General features: G+C 45.1%; 1 protein-coding gene across 4 annotated transcripts in view; it reads right to left on the reverse strand.

Annotated features, from left to right (window-relative positions):
* LOC140203139 (putative protein MSS51 homolog, mitochondrial) overlaps window positions 1-21,125 on the reverse strand; it is a 79,774-nt gene that overhangs the window by 26,865 nt on the left and 31,784 nt on the right. For all 4 annotated transcript variants that reach the window (XR_011887296.1, XR_011887297.1, XM_072268995.1 and 1 more), the window contains exon 6: window positions 9,934-10,027. Coding sequence is in view for 2 of the 4 variants with exons in the window: in XM_072268995.1 (XP_072125096.1) it covers window positions 9,934-10,027 (94 nt within the window). In the remaining 2 variants the exon portion in view is untranslated. The remainder of the gene's footprint in view (window positions 1-9,933; window positions 10,028-21,125) is intronic.

Raw genomic sequence — 21,125 nt, forward strand, 5'->3', positions numbered from 1 at the left:
TTTGAAATGAAGGAAGATGAGAGGTGACTTGATAGAAGTGTACAAGATGATAAGGGGTATTGATCGAGTGGATAGCCAGAGACTTCTTCTCAGGGCAGAAATAGCTAATAAAAGAAGCCACAGAGGCCATAGAGGTCAAGCCTTTGGGAATATTTAAAGCGGAGGTTGACAGGTTTTTGATTAGTAAGGGCGTCAAGGGTTATGGTGAGAAAGCAAGAGAATTGGGTAGAGGGAGATAATAAACCAGCCATGATTGAATGGAGGAGTAAAATTAATGGGTCGAATGGCTTAGTTCTGCTCCTGTCTTATGATCTTCTGTTTTATAATTTTAAGGTGATTGGCGGAAAGTATATCCAATCAGCAAGAAGGATTCATTAGAAATAGCCAATAAGAATAGTTGAAGTGCAAGTGGAGCAACCATTCCTGGAGCAGCCATTCATTTGGAGAGTGTCTGTCTTTAGAGTAGCTTTGGCTCAGCTGGCTTAGGCAAGATCAGGTTTAAGTGAGTTAGATTGTCTTGTAGGTTACTCTCTCTCTCTCTGTCCTTATTTGTTCATTCCTCATCTGTTAGGGCTTAGTAGATTAGCAAGAATGGCTCCGGGCAGTGTTCTGTACCGTGTCTGGGATATGGGAAGACTGTCTCCAAGATAAACACATCTGCACCAGATTCACCAAGTTGCTGCTCCTGAGAGAACATATTAAGGAACTGGAGCTATTCTGGACTGGGTGTTGTACAATGAACCAGAATTGATCAGAGAGCTTAAGGTAAAAGAACCCCTAGGCATAGTGATAACAATACGATCAAATTCACCCTGAAATTTGAGAAGGAGAAGATAAAGTCAGAATAATCAGTATTACAGTGGAGTAAAGGAAATTACAGAGGCATGAGAGAGGAGTTGGCCAGAACTGATTGAAAAAGAACACTGGCAGGGATAATGGCAGAGCAGCAATGGCTGGAATTTCTGGAAGCAATTCAAAAGGCACAGGAGAAAGAATTATTCTAAAGGCAAGATGACATAACCGTGGCTAACAAGAGAAGTCAAGGCCAACATAAAAGCCAAAGTGAGGACATATAATAGAGGAAAAATTAGTGAAAAGTTAGAGGGTTGGGAAGCTTTCAAATACTAACAGAAGGAAACTAAAAAAATCATTAGGAAGGTAAATATGGAAAATGAAAGTAAGCTAGCCAATAATATTAAAGAGGACATAGAACATAGAATAGTACAGCACAGTACAGGCCCTTCGGCCCACAATGTTGTGCCGACCCTCAAACCCTGCCTCCCATATAACCCCCCACCTTAAATTCCTCCATATACCTGTCTAGTAGTCTCTTAAACTTCACTAGTGTATCTGCCTCCACCACCGACTCAGGCAGTGCATTCCAAGCACCAACCACTCTCTGAGTAAAAAAACCTTCCTCTAATATCCCCCTTGAACTTCCCACCCCTTACCTTAAAGCCATGTCCTCAAATGCATCTGCTTCCCTTCCTCCACTATCAACTCTGCTCTCAAACGCATCTCCTCCATTTCACGCACATCTGCTCTCACTCCATCTTCCCGCCACCCCAGTAGGAATAGGGTTCCCCTGGTCCTCACCTACCACCCCACCAGCCTCCGGGTCCAACATGTAATTTCCACCACCTCCAACGGGATCCCACCACTAAGCATATCTTTCCCTCCCCCCCCCCGCTTTCCACAGGGATTGCCCCCTACGCGACTCCCTTGTCCATTCGTCCCCCCCATCCCTCCCCACTGATTTCCCTCCTGGCACTTATCCTTGTAAGCGGAACAAGTGCTACACGTGCCCTTACACTTCCTCCCTTACCACCATTCAGGGCCCCAGACAGTCCTTCCAGGTGAGGTGACACTTCACCTGTGAGTTGGCTGGGGTGATATACTGCGTCCGGTGCTCCCAATGTGGCCTTCTATATATTGGCGAGACCTGACGCAGACTGGGAGACCGCTTTGCTGAACACCTACGCTCTATCCGCCAGAGAAAGCAGGATCTCCCAGTGGCCACACATTTTAATTCCACATCCCATTCCCATTCTGACATGTCTATCCATGGCCTCCTCTACTGTAAAGATGAAGTCACACTCAGGTTGGAGAAACAACACCTTATATTCCGTCTGGGTAGCCTCCAACCTGATGGCATGAACATCGACTTCTCTAACTTCCGCTAATGCCCCACCTCCTCCTCGTACCCCATTATTTATTTTTATACACACATTCTTTCTCTCACTCTCCTTTTTCTCCCTCTGTCCCTCTGACTATACCCCTTGCCCATCCTCTGGGTTTTCCCCCCCGCCTTGTCTTTCTCGCCGGACCTCCTGTCCCATGATCCTCTCATATCCCCTTTGCCAATCACCTGTCCAGCTCTTGGCTCCATCCCTCCCCCTCCTGTCTTCTCCTATCATTTTGGATCTCCCCCTCCCCCTCCCACTTTCAAATCTCTTACTAACTCCTCCTTCAGTTAGTCCTGACGAAGGGTCTCGGCCTAACGTTGACTGTACCTCTTCCTAGAGATGCTGCCTGGCCTGCTGCGTTCACCAGCAACTTTGATGTGTGTTACCTATTCCTCTTATTATCTTGTACACCTCTATCATGTCTCCTCTCATCCTCCTTCTCTCCAAAGAGTAAAGTCCTAGCTCCCTTAATCTCTGATTATAATGCATACTCTCTAAACTAGGCAGCATCCTGGTAAATCTCCTCTGTACCCTTTCCAATGCTTCCACATCCTTCCTATAGTGAGGCGACCAGAACTGGACACAGTACTCCAAGTGTGGCCTAACCAGAGTTTTATAGAGCTGCATCATTACATCACGACTATTAAACTCTATCCCTTGACTTATGAAAGCTAACACCCCATAAGCTTTCTTAACTACCCTATCCACCTGTGAGGCAACTTTCAGGGATCTGTGGACATGTACCCCCAGATCCCTCTGCTCCTCCACACTACCAAGTATCCTACCATTTACTTTATACTCTGCCTTGGAGTTTGTCCTTCCAAAGTGTACCACCTCACACTTCTCCGAGTTGAACTCCATCTGCCACTTCTCAGCCCACTTCTGCATCCTATCAATGTCTCTCTGCAATCTTCAACAATCCTCTACACTATCTACTACACCACCAACCTTTGTGTCGTCTGCAAACTTGCCAACCCACCCTTCTACCCCGACATCCGGGTCATTAATAAAAATCACGAAAAGTAGAGGTCCCAGAACAGATCCTTGTGGGACACCACTAGTCACAATCCTCCAACCTGAATGTACTCCCTCCACCACGACCCTCTGCTTTCTGCAGGCAAGCCAATTCCGAATCCACTAAGCCAAACTTCCCTGGATCCCATGCATTCTGGCTTTTTGAATAAGTCTATCGTGTGGAACCTTGTCAAATGCCTTACTAAAATCCATATAGATCACATCCACTGCACTACCCTCATCTATATGCCTGGTCACCTCCTCATAGAACTCTATCAGGCTTGTTAGACACAATCTGCCCTTCACAAAGCCATGCTGACTGTCCCTAATCAGACCATGATTCTCTAAATGCCCAGAGATCCTATCTCTAAGAATCTTTTCCAACAGCTTTCCCACCACAGATGTAAAGCTCACTGGTCTATAATTACCCGGACTATCCCTACTACCTTTTTTGAACAAAGGGACAACATTCGCCTCCCTCCAATCCTCCAGTACCATTCCCATAGACAACGAGGACATGAAGGTCCTAGCCAGAGGCTCAGCAATCTCTTCCCTCACCTTGTGGAGTAGCCTGGGGAATATTCCGTCAGGCCCCAGGGACCTATCCATCCTAATGTACTTTAACAACTCCAACACCTCCTCTCCCTTAATATCAACATGCTCCAGAACATCAACCTCACTCATATTGTCCTCACCATCATCAAGTTCCCTCTCATTGGTGAATACCGAAGAGAAGTATTCATTGAGGACCTCGCTCACTTCCACAGCCTCCAGGCACATCTTCCCACCTTTATCTCTAATTGGTCCTACCTTCACTCCTGTCATCCTTTTTTTCTTCACATAATTGAAGAATGCCTTGGGGCTTTCCTTTACCCTACTCACCAAGGCCTTCTCATGCCCCCTTCTTGCTCTTCTCAGCACCTTCTTAAGCTCCTTTCTTGCTTCCCTATATTCATCAATAGACCCATCTGATCCTTGCTTCCTAAACCTCATGTATGCTGCCTTTTTCCACCTGACCAGATTTTCCTCCTCACTTGTCACCCATGGTTCCTTCACCCTACCATTCTTTATCTTCCTCACCGGGACAAATTTATCCCTAACATCCTGCAAGAGATCTCTAAACATTGGCCACATGTCCATAGTACATTTCCCTGCAAAAACATCATCCCAATTCACACCCGCAAGTTCTAGCCTTATAGCCTCATAATTTGCCCTTCCCCAATTAAAAATTTTCCTGTTCTCTCTGATTCTATTCTTTTCCATGATAATGCTAAAGGCCAGGGAGCGGTGGTCACTGTCCCCCAGATGCTCACCCACTGAGAGATCTGTGACCTGACCCGGTTCATTACCTAGTACTAGATCTAGTATGGCATTCCCCCAGTCGGCCTGTCTACATACTGTGACAGGAATCCATCCTGGACACAGTTAACAAACTCTGCCCCATCTAAACCCTTGGAACTAATCAGGTGCCAATCAATATTAGGGTAGTTAAAATCACCCATGATAACAACCCTGTTATTTTTGCACCTTTCCAAAATCTGCCTCCCAATCTGCTCCTCTGTATCTCTGCTGCTACCAGGGGGCCTATAGAATACTCCTAGTAGAGTAACTGCTCCCTTCCTGGTCCTGACTTCCACCCATACTGACTCAAAAGAGGATCCTGCTACATTACCCACCCTTTCTGTAGCTATAATAGTACCCCTGGCCAGTAATGCCACCCCTCCTCCCCTTTTTCCGCCCTCTTCTCTATCCCTTTTAAAGCACTGAAATCCAGGAATATTGAGAATCCATTCCTGCCCTGGTGCCAGCCAAGTCTCTGTAATGGCCACTACGTCATAATTCCATGTATGTGTCCAAGCTCTCAGTTCATCACCTTTGTTCCTGATGCTTCTTGCATTGAGGTACACACATTTCAGCCCTTCTACCTTACTGTCTTTACACCATTTATTCTGCTTCTCTTTCCTCAAAGCCTCTCTATATGTTCGATCTGGCTTTACTCCATGCACTTCTTTCACTGCTCTATCGCTCTGGGTCCCATCCCCCTCGCAAATTAGTTTAAACCCTCCCGAACCATGCCAGGGAACCTACCTGCAAGGATATTGCTCCCCCTCGAGTTCGGGTGCAACCCATCCAATCTGTACAGGTCCCACCTTCCCCAGAAGAGATCCCAATGATCCAAAAATCTAAAACCCTGCTCCCTGCACCAACTCATCAGCCACAAATTCAACTGCCATCTCCTCCAATTCTTACCATCGCTGTCACGTCGCACTGGCAGCAATCCTGAGAACGCCACCCTTGAAGTCCTGTTCTTCAGCCTTCTGCCTAGTTCCCGAAACTCACACTTCAGGACCTCATCCCTCTTCCTGCCTATGTCGTTGGTCCCAACATGTATCACGACTTCTGGTTGCTTTCTGGTACCAGGATGTCGTGCACCCGGTCAGAGACATCCCGGACCCTGGCACCCGGGAGGCAACAAACCATGCGGGTGTCCTTCTCACGTCCACAAAATCTCCTGTCTGCTCCCCTGACTATAGAGTCTCCAATGACAACAGCTCTCCTCTTCTCCGTCCCACCCTTCTGCACCACAGGGTCAGACTCAGTGCCGGAGGCCCTGCCACCGTGGCTCACACCTGGTTGGTCGTCCCGGCCAACAGTATTCAGGACGGTAAACTTATTATTCAGGGGAATGGCTACAGGGGTGCTCTGCACTACCTGTCTGCTCACCTTCGCTTTCCCCTCTCTGACTGTCACCCAACGACCTGCTTCCGACAGCTTAGGTGTGACTACCTCCCTGTAGCTCTCATCTATGACTGCCTCATTCTCTCTTATGAGTCAAAGGTCATCCAGCTGCTGCTCCAGATTCCATACATGGTCTTCCAGATCACCCAGCCGTATGCACTTCTGGCAGATGTGACTCTGCGGGAGAGGGGAGTTCCCCCAAGACTGCCACATCTCACATGAGAGGCACATCACCATCTCAGGAGGCATTGTAAAGACTAACTGCGAGGATATCAAAAGTTTCTCCAGATACATAAAATGTAAAAGAGAGGCGAGAGTGGATATCGGTCTACTGGAAAATGATGCTGGAGAGGAAATAATGTGGAACAATGAAATAGTGGACAAACTGAATTAGTTTATTGCATCAGTCTTCACTGTGGAAAACACTAACTGTATGGTGGATATTCCAAATATCAGGGGTCATGAAATCTGTGAAGTTATCATTACTAGGAGAAGGTTCTTGGGAATCTGAAAGGTCTGAAGGTAGATAAGTCGCCTGGACCAGATGGTGTACACCACAAGGTTATGCAAGAGGTGGCTGAAGAGATTGTGTAGGCATTAGTAATGATCTTTCAAGAATCACTAGATCCTGGAATGGTTCCGGAAGACTTGAAAATTGCAGATGTCGCTCCACTCTTCAAGGAGGGAGACACAGAAGAAAGGAAATTATAGGCCAGGTCGTCCGACCTCAGTGGTTAGGAAGATGTTGGAGTCGATTGTTAAGGATGTGATTTTGGGGTACTTGGAAGCACATGATAAAATAGGCTGTAGTCAGAATGGTTTCCTCAAGGGAAAATCTTGCCTGACAAATCTGCTGGAGTTCTTTGAAGTAGTAATAAGCAGGATAGACAAAGGGGAATCAGTTGATGTTGTGTATTTTGATTTTCAGAAGGCTTTTGACAAGGTGCCACACATGAGGCTGCTTAACAAGCTACAGGAAAAATTCTAGCATGGATAAAGTAGTGGCTGACTGGAAGGAGGAAAAGAGTGGAGCATTTTCTGGTTGGCTATCACCTTAATGACTAGTGGTGACTAGAGGTGTTCCACAAGGGTCTGTGTTGGACCAATTCTTTTTAAGTTATATGTTTATGATTTGAATGATGGAATTAATGGCTTTGTTGCAAAGTTTGCAGGTGATACAAAGCTAGATGGAGGAGCAGCTAGTTTTGAGGAAGTAGAGAGGCTTCAGAAGAACCTAGACAGATTGGGAGAATGGCTAAAGAAATGGCAGATGGAATACAGTTTCGGGTTGTGTATACACTTTGGTAGAAAAATTAAAGGGTTGACTGTTTTCTAAATGGAGAGAATATACAACGAACTAAGGTGCAAAGAGACTTGGGAGTCCTTGTGCAGGACTCCTTAAAGATTAATTTGCAGATTGAATCTGTAGTGAGGAAGACAAATCTGATGTTACATTAATTTCAACCGGGTTAGAATATAAAAGCAAGGATGCAATGCTGAGATTTTACAAAGCACTGGTGAGGCCTCACTTGGAGTATTGTGAGCAGTTTTGGGCCCCTGTCACAATGGGGGGCGTTGGAGCAAGGGTGAACCCAAATGCAAGACACATCTTGAGAGGTTAGCAGGCTGGGGTCTGGGGTCTTGGCTCTTGAGGCTAGCAGACTGGGACTAAGGGTTTGGGCTAGGACTCGGAATCACAGACCACCAGGGCCAGGACTTGACTTGGTACTTGGATGCTGCCAGGGCCAGGACCTGACGTGGTACTTGGATGCCGCCAGTGCCAGGACGTGGTACTTGGAGCCGCCAGGGCCAGGACGTGGTACTTGGAGCCGCCAGGGCCAGGACTTGACTTGGTAATTGGATGCCGCCAGAGCCAGACTTGGACGTGGTACTTGGAGCCTCCGGGTAGTGGCAAGCTCTAGACTCGGCCCATGAACAGTAGACAGTGGCTCTTGATTCCCTCCGGTGGGTTAACTGACGGACCCGCCTCGGCGAGGGAACTTTGCATGCTCGCTTTGGCGATGTAACTTGACAGGGTTGCTTTGGTGAGGAAAGGTGACTCACTGGCACTCGCTTCGGGCAGAGACTAGGCTTGCTCCGGCCAGATAACATGGGCTCGCAGTACCTTTGGTGACCTTGCAACGCTCTCGCGCCGAACGGCTGAAAGCCAGAGACTATAAACTGCCGGTTCAGCCGAGAGTAGGTTGCCTCCTATCACCAAGCCCAAGGGACACGGGAAAACAGGGAACCAAAGGCAAACAGGGAGTCAACGGTCCGGATCGTAACATAAACAAAGTAAATTTAAAGGGACCCTGATCCGGACCATGACAGCCCCTTATTTTAGAAAGGATGTGCTGACACTGGAGAGGGTTCAAAGGAGGCTCATGAAAATGATTCCAGGTTTGAATGGCTTGTTACATGGGGAGTGTTTGATGGCTCTGGACCTGTATTCATTGGAATTCAGAAGAATGAAGGGTGACCTCCTTGAAACTTATTGAATGGTGAAAGGCCTGAGAAAGTGGATATGGAGAGGATGTTTCCTATGGTGTGTGAGTCTAAGACCAGAGGACAGAGCCTCAGAATAGAGGTGGGGTCATTTTGGAATGGAAATGGAGAAGAATTTCTTCAGCCAGAGAGTGGTGAATCTGTGGAATTCGTTGCCACAGGTGTCTGTGGAGGCCAAGTCATTGGGAATATTTAACGCGGAGGTTGATAGATTCTTGATTGGTCAGAGCTTGAAGGGATACGGGGAGAAAGCCGGAGATTGGGGCTGAGAGGGAAAATGGCGGAGCAGACTCGATGGGCCAAATGGCCTAATTCTGCTCCTACATCTTATGGCCTTATATGGAGGGATGCCAGAGGTACATTTTTTACACAGAGTGGTGAGTGCACGGTACAGCCTGCCAGGAGTAGTGGTGGAAGCAGATACATTCGAGGCATTTAAAAAACTCTTAGTTAGACACATGGATGATGGGAAAATGCAGGTCTCTGGTGAGGGAAGGGTTAGATTGATCTTAGAGTAGGTTAAACAATCGGCACAACGTTGTGGAATGAAAGGCCCATACATTGCTATGTTCTATGTTTTAAATTATAAACATGTCAGAGCCCTGTTCTCAATCTTCATGGAATTAATAATGAGACGTTTTTGATATTATTTCAACAGTTCTATGCTTTGATTTAAAACCCCATCCTATTATGGCAATCTTTGGATAATGGTAATGGTAATGCCAATGGTAGAACATAGATCTTTGTCTTCTTCAGCCTGTCGAATGATAGCTTTTGTTACTTTAATGGCGAGAAGATCTATTTTGTTGAACTGGAAGGAAACTAATCCTCCAACTACATTGCAATGGTTTTCTCAAACCATATTAAGTTTAAATTTAGAAAAAATTAGAAGTGATATTTTTGACCCTTCGGTTAAATTTGAAAATACTTGGAAACCTTTTATGCAACATTTTCATATGATGTAATCTGACCTTTCCGAATCTTTTTTCTAAAATTATATGATGAGAGGAGCAGAGTTAACGACATTATTGATCGGGTCTGATACAAGCTGTTGGTCTAGCCCTGTTTTGCCTTTTTTTGGGGGGGGGGTCTCTTTTTCTTTTGGGTTTTTTTTTGTTTATATATTTTTTTCTTTTTATTTCTTTGTTAATGTTTAATCTCATTATGAGTTTGGAAGTCTTTTATTTCTATGTTACTTAAAATTCATTTCATATATGCTGATGAACATTTTTCCGATCTCTTTGTACCAACTTTGTTATTGAGTTTATAATTTTGAAAAACTAATAAAAAGATTTAGAAAGAAAAGAATGAATTAATAATGAGAAAGATTAACACATCAAAAGGTGACAGTTTAGCCCACTCTGTCTGAACTGGTTAAGGCTGGGCATTAAACTCATCACATGTTCTTGATTTAGTTCTGTGATACAGCTGTACTAACTGAAGGAGCAAAGTCAAACGCGCAGTGCTGGTCAAATTCTCGAGTGCTTACCTATACATGGTAAAGACAGCAGGGATCTTGTAGTCTCTCAGCAGCAGGAGCGTTGGCAGCCAGCCTTCCGTCAAGCCTTGTGAAGCATGGAACCCTGGGCATGGAGAGAGCAGGCTACAATTACACACTGAGGTCACCATCCAGTAATACATTCAACTGGCCTCCCAAATTTGTTCAGCCATGCTTATTGCTCTGTGTAGCCAATGGAATTCCCTGCAGCTTCCACTGGCATCTCAGCTAGTATGGTGTGTTAAACTGGTCGAGGATCTTGGCAGGCTTCTCCTGTCTCTCATGAGGCTCACAGTCCCACAGGTTCCTCCACCCCTCCGACACCCAGACTGCCTTCCCTTCGTGTCTCCCAAGTCTCCTGCAATTCTGGCTGCCCTCTCTAGCTTTCTGCACTTCACTTTCACAGTGCAGTCATTCTTCAGTCAGGAAATAGATAATCCGTATGGCTCCTCCAATCTGCTCCCCAACCCCCTAACATCAGAACTGACTTTCAGCCTTAAAGTTCAAAGTAAATTTATCATTTTCTTGCAGGCATTTACGGAGAAAGAAAGAAAGAAGTATGATAGAATTTACGAGAAAACTGTATATAAACAAAGACTGACAAACAACCAATGTGCAAAGAAGACAAGCTGAAAATAAACAAAATAATAATAATACTGAGAACATGAATTGTAAAGAGTCCTCGAATCCGAATCTGTAAATCATAGAATCAGTTCAGAGTAATAGTAAATGAAGTTTTCCACCCTGGTTCAGATGGTTGTAGTGTAATAACTGCTTCTAAACCTCGTGGTGTAGGACCTAAGGCTTCTGTACCTCCTGGCCGATGGTAGTGGAAGAGAGGAAGGCCTGGGTGGTGGAGTCTTTGATAATGGATGCTGCTTTCTTGTGGCAGTGCTCCTTGTATTGTCCACATACCGAGCAGATCTCCTTTCCCTTTGCTTCACACGTCTACTGATTTAACCTTGAATTTACATATTCAATATCTGGCTCTCCACCACCCTCTGGAGAATTTCCAAAGATGTACAACTTTTGAGTGAAAAAATCCTTTCTTAACCACAATCCTGTACAGCTGTTCCTTATTGAAGGATTTCTTTTTCCTCAGACTGAACTGTTCAGCCTAAGCAAGGAGTCTCTTCTCCAAACCACTGATACCACTCATACCCTCCACGTCTCAGTTGCCTAAGCTCCATTGAGAGTGGGCTAATCTCGCAACCTTTCCTCAAAAGGACAATACAGGAATCGATCCAATGATCCCTAGTGAATTTGATGAACCTCACCAATTGAAAGGTGGAGGCGTACTTGCCTCCAAGGTATATTCACACTACCAGCTCATCCCATGTCTACCTTCTCCAGTGCATTTTTCCCCATCTCCCATATTCTCACACCACATTCTGAAAACATAAGGGTTCAACAGAGAGTATGGAACAGTACCGCATAGGAACAGGCCATTTGGCTCACAATGTTGTGCTGAAACAAATAAATTAGTAATCAAATGATTGATGAAGCTAATCCCCTTTGTTCATATGTTCATACCTTTCCATCTTCCTCACATTCAATGTGCCTATCCAAACATCTCTTTAGAGTCCCTAATGTATCAGCCTCTACCACCACTCCAGGCAGCGAATTTTAAGCACCCACCAGTCTCTGTGCAAACTCGCCCCTCGCATCTCCTTTGAAATGACCCCCTCTCACCTTAGGTGCATGCCCTCACATAATAATTAAACCATGGGAAAAAGATACTGTCAGCCTATTCTGTCTATGCCTCTCATAATCTTATGAACTTCTAAGAGATCTCCCCTCAGCATCTGATGGGTTTGTAGGTTAACTGGCCACTGCAAATTGCCCCTTGTGTGTAAACGCGTGCGACAACGCTGAGAATCTATCCTGGGCCCAACATGATGATGCAATCACGAAGAAGGCACGCCAACAGCTCTACTTCATTGGTAGGTCACCAACGACTCCAGTAAATTTCTACAGGTGTACCATGGAAAGCATTCTGACTGGTTTCATTGTCAGCTGGTGTGGAGGTTCCAATGCATAAGATCAAGAAAAAACACTGCAGAAGGTTGTAGACTTATCCAGCTCCATCCAAGTGTACTAGACTCCCCACCATCAACGACGTCTTCAAATGGCGGTGCCTCAAGAAGGTGACATCCATCTTCAAGGACCTTCACCATCCAGGACGTGTCCTCTTCTCATTACTACAACCAGGGAGGAGGTACAGAGGCCTGAAAATGCACACTCAATATCTTAGTAACGGCTTCTTCCCCTCCACCATCAGATTTCTGAACGGCCCATCGACCGATGAGCACTACCTCACAGTTTTGTTCTCTTTTTGTGCTATTATTTTTTAAAATATCTATTTCTTATTGTAACTTACAGTATTTTTTATTCTTGCACTAAACTACTGTCAAAAACAGATTCCATGATGTACATAGTGATAATCAGCCTGATTCTGATTCTGAGCATCTGCTGGGAGTTACGGGGAATGTGGGAAGAGTTAACACAAAGATTAACTCAGGATTAGCATAAATAGCTGGTTGATGGTTGGCATGAACTCAACGAGCTGAAGAGTTTGTTTTCGTCTGGTAATTCACTTTGAATCTGCAATTACCCCTTGGCTCAGTATTTCTTGCAAGACCACTACCATGTGATATCAGGAACAAACAAGATATCTTGACTCCACTACACAATCTTCTCCATCAACATCTGACCATGTGTAGCAACGCACACAAAAAGCACTGGAGGAACTCAGCAGATCAGGCAGCATCCAGGAAAGGGATTATATGGAGGGCAGATGAAAGGTCTTGGCCCGCGGTTTATTTCTGTACCAACCTGTGGGTCTTTGGAATGTGGGAGGAAACTCACATGGTTATGGGTAGAGCATACAAACTCCTTACAGAATTGAACCTGGGATGCTTGTACTGTAATAACGTTGTGCTAACCGCCATGCTACAGTGTCGCTCCATGTCTTATGGATCGGTGAGGGACAGGCTTTAATATGAGTGTCTGAAGTTTGCATTGGCAAAATCTTGCAGGCGTGCAGGACAAGGAGGAGTTTACTGAGATAGGAAGAGACAAGATTATGAGGGGTGTGACTGCTCAATAAAATGCTTGTTGTTAGGGATGGGATTAGATTGGGAGCTTCTTATGTCAACAGACTGCGTAAAATGACGCACATAGGAAGGTCAAATTTGAAGGCAGAGTATAAGGTTAATGCCAGGAGTCTTAGCAGTGTGGAGGAACAGAGGGATCTTTTGGTCCTTGTCTAAAGGTTCCTCAAAGTTGCCATGCAAGTTGCTAGGGTTGATGTGTTGGCCTTCATTAGCCGGGAGATTGAGTTCAAGAGCTGCAAAAGTAATATAGCCCTCTAAATCACTCTAGTGCTGGTTGCCTCATTATAACAAGGATGTGAATGCTCTAGAGGAGGAGCAGAGGGGATTTACCAGTATGCTGCCTGGATTAGAGAGCATATTTTATAAGGAAAGGTTGAGGGAGCCAGGGCTTTACTCCTTGGAGCAAAGTGCAGGATGCCGGAGGTAAATTTTTTACACAGAGAGCAATGAGTGCATGGAACACACTGCCAGGGGTGGCAGTAGAGGCAGATAGATTAGGGACATTTAAAAGGCTGCTAGATAGGCACATCTAACCAAATCTTCTGAACTGATTCCACAACTTATGGACTCACTTTCAAGGACTGCATTGTGGGCCGAAGGGCCTGTACTGTGCTGTACTATTCTATGTTCTATGACTCTACAACTCATGTTCTCAGTATTATTTATTTACCTGCACATTTTGTCTTCTCTTGCACATTGGTTGTTTGTCAGCCTCTATTTGTGTATAGTTTTTCATTAATTCTATTGTATTTCTCCATTCTACCCTGACATAATTCTTCCTGGCATAATTTACATACTACTATTTAATTATTTATGGTGCAACTATAACGAAAACCAATTTCCCCCGGGATCAATAAAGTACGACTATGACTATGACTATGACTAATGGCTGCAAGCAAATGAACCTCAGGGTAGTATAGCTGACATATACATTATTAATAAATTTATTTTGAACTTTGAACACAGATGAAAGAAAAATGGAGGGCTATGTGGGAGGGAAGGATTAGTTTGATCTTGGAGTAGTTTAAAAGCGGATTACGTTCTGAGGGACCTCTACTCTGTTACACTGTTCTATATTCTAGATTTATAGCAGAGTTTGCGGATATGCCAGCTGTTAACATTTAACTACCAAAGGAGAAATGGAGAAGGGTGGCATGTTAGGAACCTTCAGCATTTACTCTTTGCAGATAAAGTTTAATCCATGAACCTCCATTATATTTCTCCCAAGGGCTGGCAGAGGAGAGTGACAACTTTTGTAAAGGTCTGAGATTAGAATTTACAGCAAGCAATTTCCAAAAGGAAGTAGAAAACCTCAAAGTCGGAAAACACAGATTTGCTCCTCAACACACCATTAAGGTTGAGCTGAATGGGAACAGCCATATTCAAAGTCCAAAGTTCAGAAAAAAAGTTTATTATCAAAGTACATATATGCTACCATATACAACCCTGAGATTCATTTTCTTGCAGGCATACTCAATAAAATTATAACTGTGAAGCAATGAAAGACCGCACCAACTTGGGTATTCAGCCAGTGTGTAAGAGACAACAAACAATGCAAATATCAAAAGAATGAAATAGGAATAATAAATAAATAAGCAATTTAGCAGCACAAGACTGGACTTTCTGTTTTTAAGTGTTCTTGCTGAGAAGGCCACCTTGTGAATAACACCATCATCTGACAGGTAGAGCTGAGCACATTCTCTGTAAACCCACATAAATGGAGCTACAGCCAGCACACAGAGGGTGATGTGTCACGAAAACACGACCAGCTTTAATTTTAGACCAAACGAAACCCTCCAAGAATTCCACATGATAGCAACTCTCTAAAGGGTTACTGTATTTAAAGAGGTTTAATATCAGTATTAAATCTTCTTGTATTGGTGGCCGACAGCTATGAGTTTGGATTCCCGGAACCCCTCTCTCCTATCTTTGTGCAGCCTATGAGATCCTGCTCCCTCGTGGCAACACGCGGGCCTGTGTCTTGCCCTGTGACGCTGGTGCGCAGGATGAATGCACTGCTTTAGTAACTTGTGGAGCCTGGGTCACCCCACCGTGCAGCACACTAAGCGAACCCAGCACAGCCCGTAATGTGCTGCCAGGGTGAAGATAAAGACAGATCACACAGAGTTACTCAGGTAACCCGGGTCTGGGTGTGGTAAACCATGTATGTATGTTGTAACTGGGTTACCTGTCTGGACACACCCCTCTGCTGACTGCCCCTGTGGCTCCTCCCACAGAGTCCTGTATAAAGGTGTTTGCCTTGCCCCTCCCCCTCAGTCCGGGGGCAGACACTCACTGTGGAGGTCGTATTGTATAGCGAATAAAAGCCTTTCAGTATTTTACCAAACCTCTGTCTTTTGGAGTAATTGAAGGTGCTTCACTGGGTGAGCCACTGACGGCCTGCTAACCTATTTAATTGCCGGCCTAAATGCCTCTTAACCCCAGTGACTGTATCTGATTCCACCTCCTCAGGCAGAACTTTCCAGATATCAACCACTAAGTAAAAAAAATCTTACTCTTAAGCTCCCCTTCTAACTCTCACCTTAAACCATCCCCTCCCGTTTCTCACACCCCGACTGTGGGGAAGGGTTTTGATGATCTACTATAAGGCCATAAGAGATAGGAGCAGAATTAGGCTATTCAGCCCATCGAGTCTGCTCTGTCATTCCATCACGGCTGATTTATTTTCTCGCTCAACACCACCCCCCCTCCCCATCCTCCTGTCTTCTCCCCGTAACCTTTGTCGCTCTTACTAATCAAGAACCTACCAACTTCCACTTTAAATATGCTCAGTGTCTTGGTTCCCACAGCTGCCTCTGGGAATGAATTTCCCAGACTCACAACTCTCTGGCTAAAGAAGTTCCTCCTCATCTCTATTCTAAAGGGACATCCTTTCAACTGTCAGAATCATCCTTCCCATGTTTACCCTGTCTAGGTCTTTCAAAATCTGGTAGGTTTCACTGAGGACTCCCCGCTCTCATTCCTGTGAACTCCAGCGAGTACAGGCCCAGAGCCATCAACCCTTTCATTCCCAGAATCATTCTTGTGAACCTCCTCGGGAATCTCTCCAATGCCAGCACATCCTTTATTAGGTATGGAGCCAAAACTGCTCACAATGCTCCAAATGTGCTCTGACCGATGCCTTATAAAGCCTCAGTAATCTACCCTACCATGATCTTATATACTTCTCCCCCTCAACCTCTTTCAACTGCATAAGAACAAAGCAGAAGGTATTTATGATAGATATGGCTGACTATTAAGATTTCATCTGAGCAATCTCAGTGGTGTTACTGGCCATTGATCCACTTAGGTTAATTTTTGGGATCTTGCTGTGCATCCACATTTGCCAGCTACCCATTCTGGCGATGGAAAGTTAATACCTTGTCTAATTCCATGACTGAATCTCAGTCACATGATTGAGAGCCGAGTCTTGTTTTTTTAAAAATATCAACCTGGTACAAATCCTCCACAGCAAGGTGCTTCTGACTGCCCAGCAACTCAGCGCAGTAGAGAGGGGAAGCCCTGTTTGAAATGGACAGCATAGTGGCACAGCTAGTAGAGCCGCTGTCTCACAGCTCCAGGGTCTCTGGTTCGATCCCCACCTCTGGTGTTGTCTGTGTGGAGTCTGCATGAACTCAGCACGGAAACAGGCCCATCAGGCCCTTGGCAACAAAGATTCCCGTCTCAGCTAGTCTTATTTGCCTGCTCTTGGGCCATATCCTGCAGATGGCTCCAATCCCTGTACCTGTCCAAGCACCTTTTAAATATTGTTTCATGTATCTGCCTCAGCTCAATCCATGTATGGACCACTCTCTGAGTGAAAATTTTGCTCCTCAGAGTTCCCATTATTGGTTTCCTCCCATATTTCAAAGAAATGCTGATTGGGAGGATAACTTGCCACCGGAAACTGCCCCTAGTGCAGGTATGTGGTAGAATCTGGAGGGGTAGGGGATATAGCGTCACAGGGTCATAGAACACTACAGCACAGAAACAGGACCTTCCGCCCATCTAGTCCATACTGAACTGTAAATCTGCCCACTCCCATTGACCTATACCCAGACCACAGCCCTCCATAGCCCTCCTATCCATGCACCTGTCAAATTTCTCTTAAATGTTGAAATTGAACCTGCATCTGCCACTGGTGCTGGCAGCTTGCTCACACTCGGACCACCCTTTGAGTGAAGAAGGTCCCTCTCGTGTTCCCCTTAGACATTTCACCTTTCACCCTTAACCCATGACCTCTAGTTCAAGTTTCAACCTCAGTGGGAAAAATCTGCTCATGTTTACCCTATCAATACCCCCCATAACGGACAATGTGGGAGAACACGCATGGGGAATGATGTTGCTCAGATGACTCAACACAGGCTTAGTGTGCTGAATTAGCCCCCTTCTATGTCAGATGGAGGTAGATGAAAGGCTCCTTCACCTTCTCAGCTGGATGTCCAGGACCCTACTTCACTATTCCGAAGTGGTCTCCTGACCTATAATGATTCTTAAAAATCAATCAATTAATCAGAGATTCATCATTGTTTACAGGAGCTTTCTGTGCTCATATGGACTGTAATGTTTCCTATATAAGAATGGTAACTTTATAGACTCACGTACAGCACGAGTCCATTCAGCCCATCTCGTCCACACCAAACTTTTGCCTATCTACACTAATCCCATTGCCCACATTAGGACCATATTGTTCTATGCCTTAACTACTTAAGGGTCTGTCTAAACCAGAGGTTCCCAACCTTTTTTATGCCATGGGCCCCTACCATTAACTGAGGGGTCTGTGGGCCCCAGGTTGGAAACTCTTGCTCTAAATTCTTCTTAAGCATTGTATGAATTCCACACTTTGTCTGACAGCACGCTCCAGCTATCAAGCACTGTGTAAAAAACTTACCCATAAGATCCCTGCTTAAAACTCCCGACCCTCAGTTTAAACCCCTGCCCTCTTGTTTCCCATACACCCACCTTCGGAAAAAGATTTAGACTAAATGCCTCGTCTATGCCTCTCATAATCTTATATAGTTCTGTGGCGAGCACTTGGTCCATAATGACAGCGGAGGAAGCTTGTTAAACGCAACAACCGTTTTACTGTGATAAACACAGAACAGACCAGGCACCATGACCCGGGGAGTGAACTCAACCAGTCTCACACAGACGGGGAGGTGACCATCACACACCCCGGTTACAGTTAGGGTGACCCTCAAATACACAAGCAAATAAGTGTATAACCCAAGCTAAAATGTAACAATAAATGAACTGGAACTTCCCACCATAATCCCACAAAAGCATTTCAACACAAGAACAATAAACAGCACCGGTCATTAGAAAAGCAGTTGACCATGCCCCCCGCCCCTCCCAGAGCGTCACAGTTCTATCAGGCTCCTTCAACGGTACAAAACATTTTGAAAAGGGGACACAAGGCACCTCCTTCCATTTGAAAGTGAGACTGGTTACTATTGCTGGCGCAGGGACCTCAGATCAGAGCATCTCACTGTCAGTTAGGAAAGATAGCATTCCTTCACAGGGGTATGTTTCTGCACACTCTCAGCTCGGTGACAGGCTACTCACAGCCACGCCACTGACCTCTCTTGCCTTTTCAACACTTTCCTGAACAGCTGAAGTATGTGTGATTTAAAAAAAACACAATTCACAGGAAGCAGAGCGAATCCCTGCTTTGGAGATGAAACACATCAATCCAAGTGTAGCTCAGAAAAAATCTGGCAAAATATTCCTGAGCAATGTGGCACTTCAGATGGAGAATGGGATTGAAACCTCGTGCATGCAAATTACTAATTGAACTCTCAGAGGATGAACGAGGTTAACCATCCCCAATACTGTGTGCCACGAAGATCCAGCACTTCTGGATCATAAGAACAGTACAGGCTCTCCAGCCACTAATGTTGCACCACGCTTTTAACCCATTTCACAATCACCGCAATTCATCCCTCCATTTTACTTTCGCTTATGTACCTAAAAGCATCGTAAATGTCCCTAATGTATCAACCTCTACCATCTTCCCCAGCAGTGAGTTCCAGGCACCTACCACTGTCTGAGTAAAAAATCCACCACTGACATCTCACCTAAACCTTTCTCTGTTCACCTTAAAACAATGTCCTGTGGTATTTGCCATTGCCGCCCCGGGAAAAGGGCAGTGGCTGCCCACTCTATATATGCCTCTTGTAATCTAACACGACTTCATCAAGTCACATCTCATCCTCCATTCCTCCGAGGAGAAGAGCCTGGATGAACTTAAGACACGTTGTCTAATCCAGACAGCATCCTGGACTAATGCTTTCACATGCCCCCTACAACGAGGTGACCAAAATTGAACACAACACTCCAATCAATGCCCCACAATCAGAGTGCAACATCACCTGGGGCAAACTGCTGCCTGGTCCATCATGACACACATCCATAGCTTCACCTCCAGGGGTCACAGTATGGGGAGAGGGTTCATCCTTGTTCGATCCTTGCTGGGGACCCAGATTCTCCCCTTATCCAACACCGCGTGCTGTGTTCATAATATTTTGGGTGTCCTTAACCTGGGAACAGCCTGTCCTCAGTCAGGGGGGCTGCAACATACCCAGCTGAAAGTTGAGGCGTTGTTCCTAAACCTTGTTCGAAGTATATTTATTATCGAAGTACGTATGTATCACTACACTCTACCCTGAGATTCATTCTCTTGTGGGCATTCACAGTGGAACAAAGTAATACAGTAGAGTCAGTGAGAAACGGAAACGTAGCGGTAGGCACGGTACTATTACAACCTGGAGTGTTCCAGAGTTGGGACTCCATTTCAGGCACCATTCTGTGAGGACGTCTCATTGCATCCTCACCATGGAACGCGTGGGTTTACTCTGGGTGCTCTGGTTTCCTCCCACAGTCCAAATACATACCAGGTAGGGTTGACTGGTCATTGTAAATTGTCCCTTAATTGGTTGGTGTGGCTCGAAGGGCTGGAAAAGGCCTACCTCAGGCTCTATCGTTAAAATAATGTAAAAACTACACACACAAAAAAAATGACAAACCAGTGTGCAAAAGAAGACAAACTGTGCAAATCCAAAAACAAACAATAAAAAAATGATACTGAGAACATGAGTTGTAGAGTCCTTGAAAGTGAGTCCGTAGGTTGTGGAATCCATTCAGTGTTGAGGTGAGTGAAGATATCCACGCTGATAGCTGAGGGGTAATAACTGTTCCTGAACCTGAGACCCATTATGTTGTGCTCTTTTAACCAATGAAGGTTAATACTGTATAACCCTTCCCTCCTATGTAACCATCAATTTTTCTGTCATCCACGTGCCTATCTAAGAGTTTCTAAAATGTTCCTAATGTACCTGCCTCTACCACCAGCCTTTCGCAGGACCCTAAGGCTCCTCTAACGTTCTTTCTGATGGCAGCAATGAGAAGAGATGGTGCGAGTCATTAATGACGGATGCCTCTTTTTTGTGGCAGCGCTCTGTGCAGAAGCTGCCTCGCTGTAATAGTTATAAAGGCTCGCTTAGAGCGAGACTGCAAATTCCAATCCCTTCTGCCATTTGACACTGTTAACAATGGAGCAATCACCATCTGGGCAGAGTGGGCTGGAATTATGCCAGTCTTTTTGAAAATGCTTTGTTATTAATATAAATCAATCTGTCCGTGTGAGTTTGTAAAGCCCTGGGAATGTACTGCACAATTGAGGGCTTCAGTAATTTATTGACCTGTCATCTCGGTGGCCTTAATCGCTCCACATGTGCTCATGGATATGAATACCATTGCATGTAAAACAATAAATGTCTCCATCTGTTGCAGCCATTCACAAATCAGGGGCACAAGAGTAAGTTCACTTAAATAAGAGCACAGGGCATAGAACATCACAGAACAATACAGGCTCTTCGGCCCATAATGTTGTGCCAACCTTTTAACCAACTCTGAGATCAATGTACGTCTTCCTTCCTACATAACTCTCCATTTTTCCATCATTCATGTGCTATCTAAGAGATTGTTAAATGTCCCTAATATATCGGCCTCTATCACAGTCCCTTGGCTAGGCATTCCATGGATCCACCATTCTGTGTGTAAAAAACA

The sequence above is a fragment of the Mobula birostris genome, chromosome 9 (assembly GCF_030028105.1).
Source record: "Mobula birostris isolate sMobBir1 chromosome 9, sMobBir1.hap1, whole genome shotgun sequence".
Lineage (NCBI taxonomy): Eukaryota > Metazoa > Chordata > Chondrichthyes > Myliobatiformes > Myliobatidae > Mobula > Mobula birostris.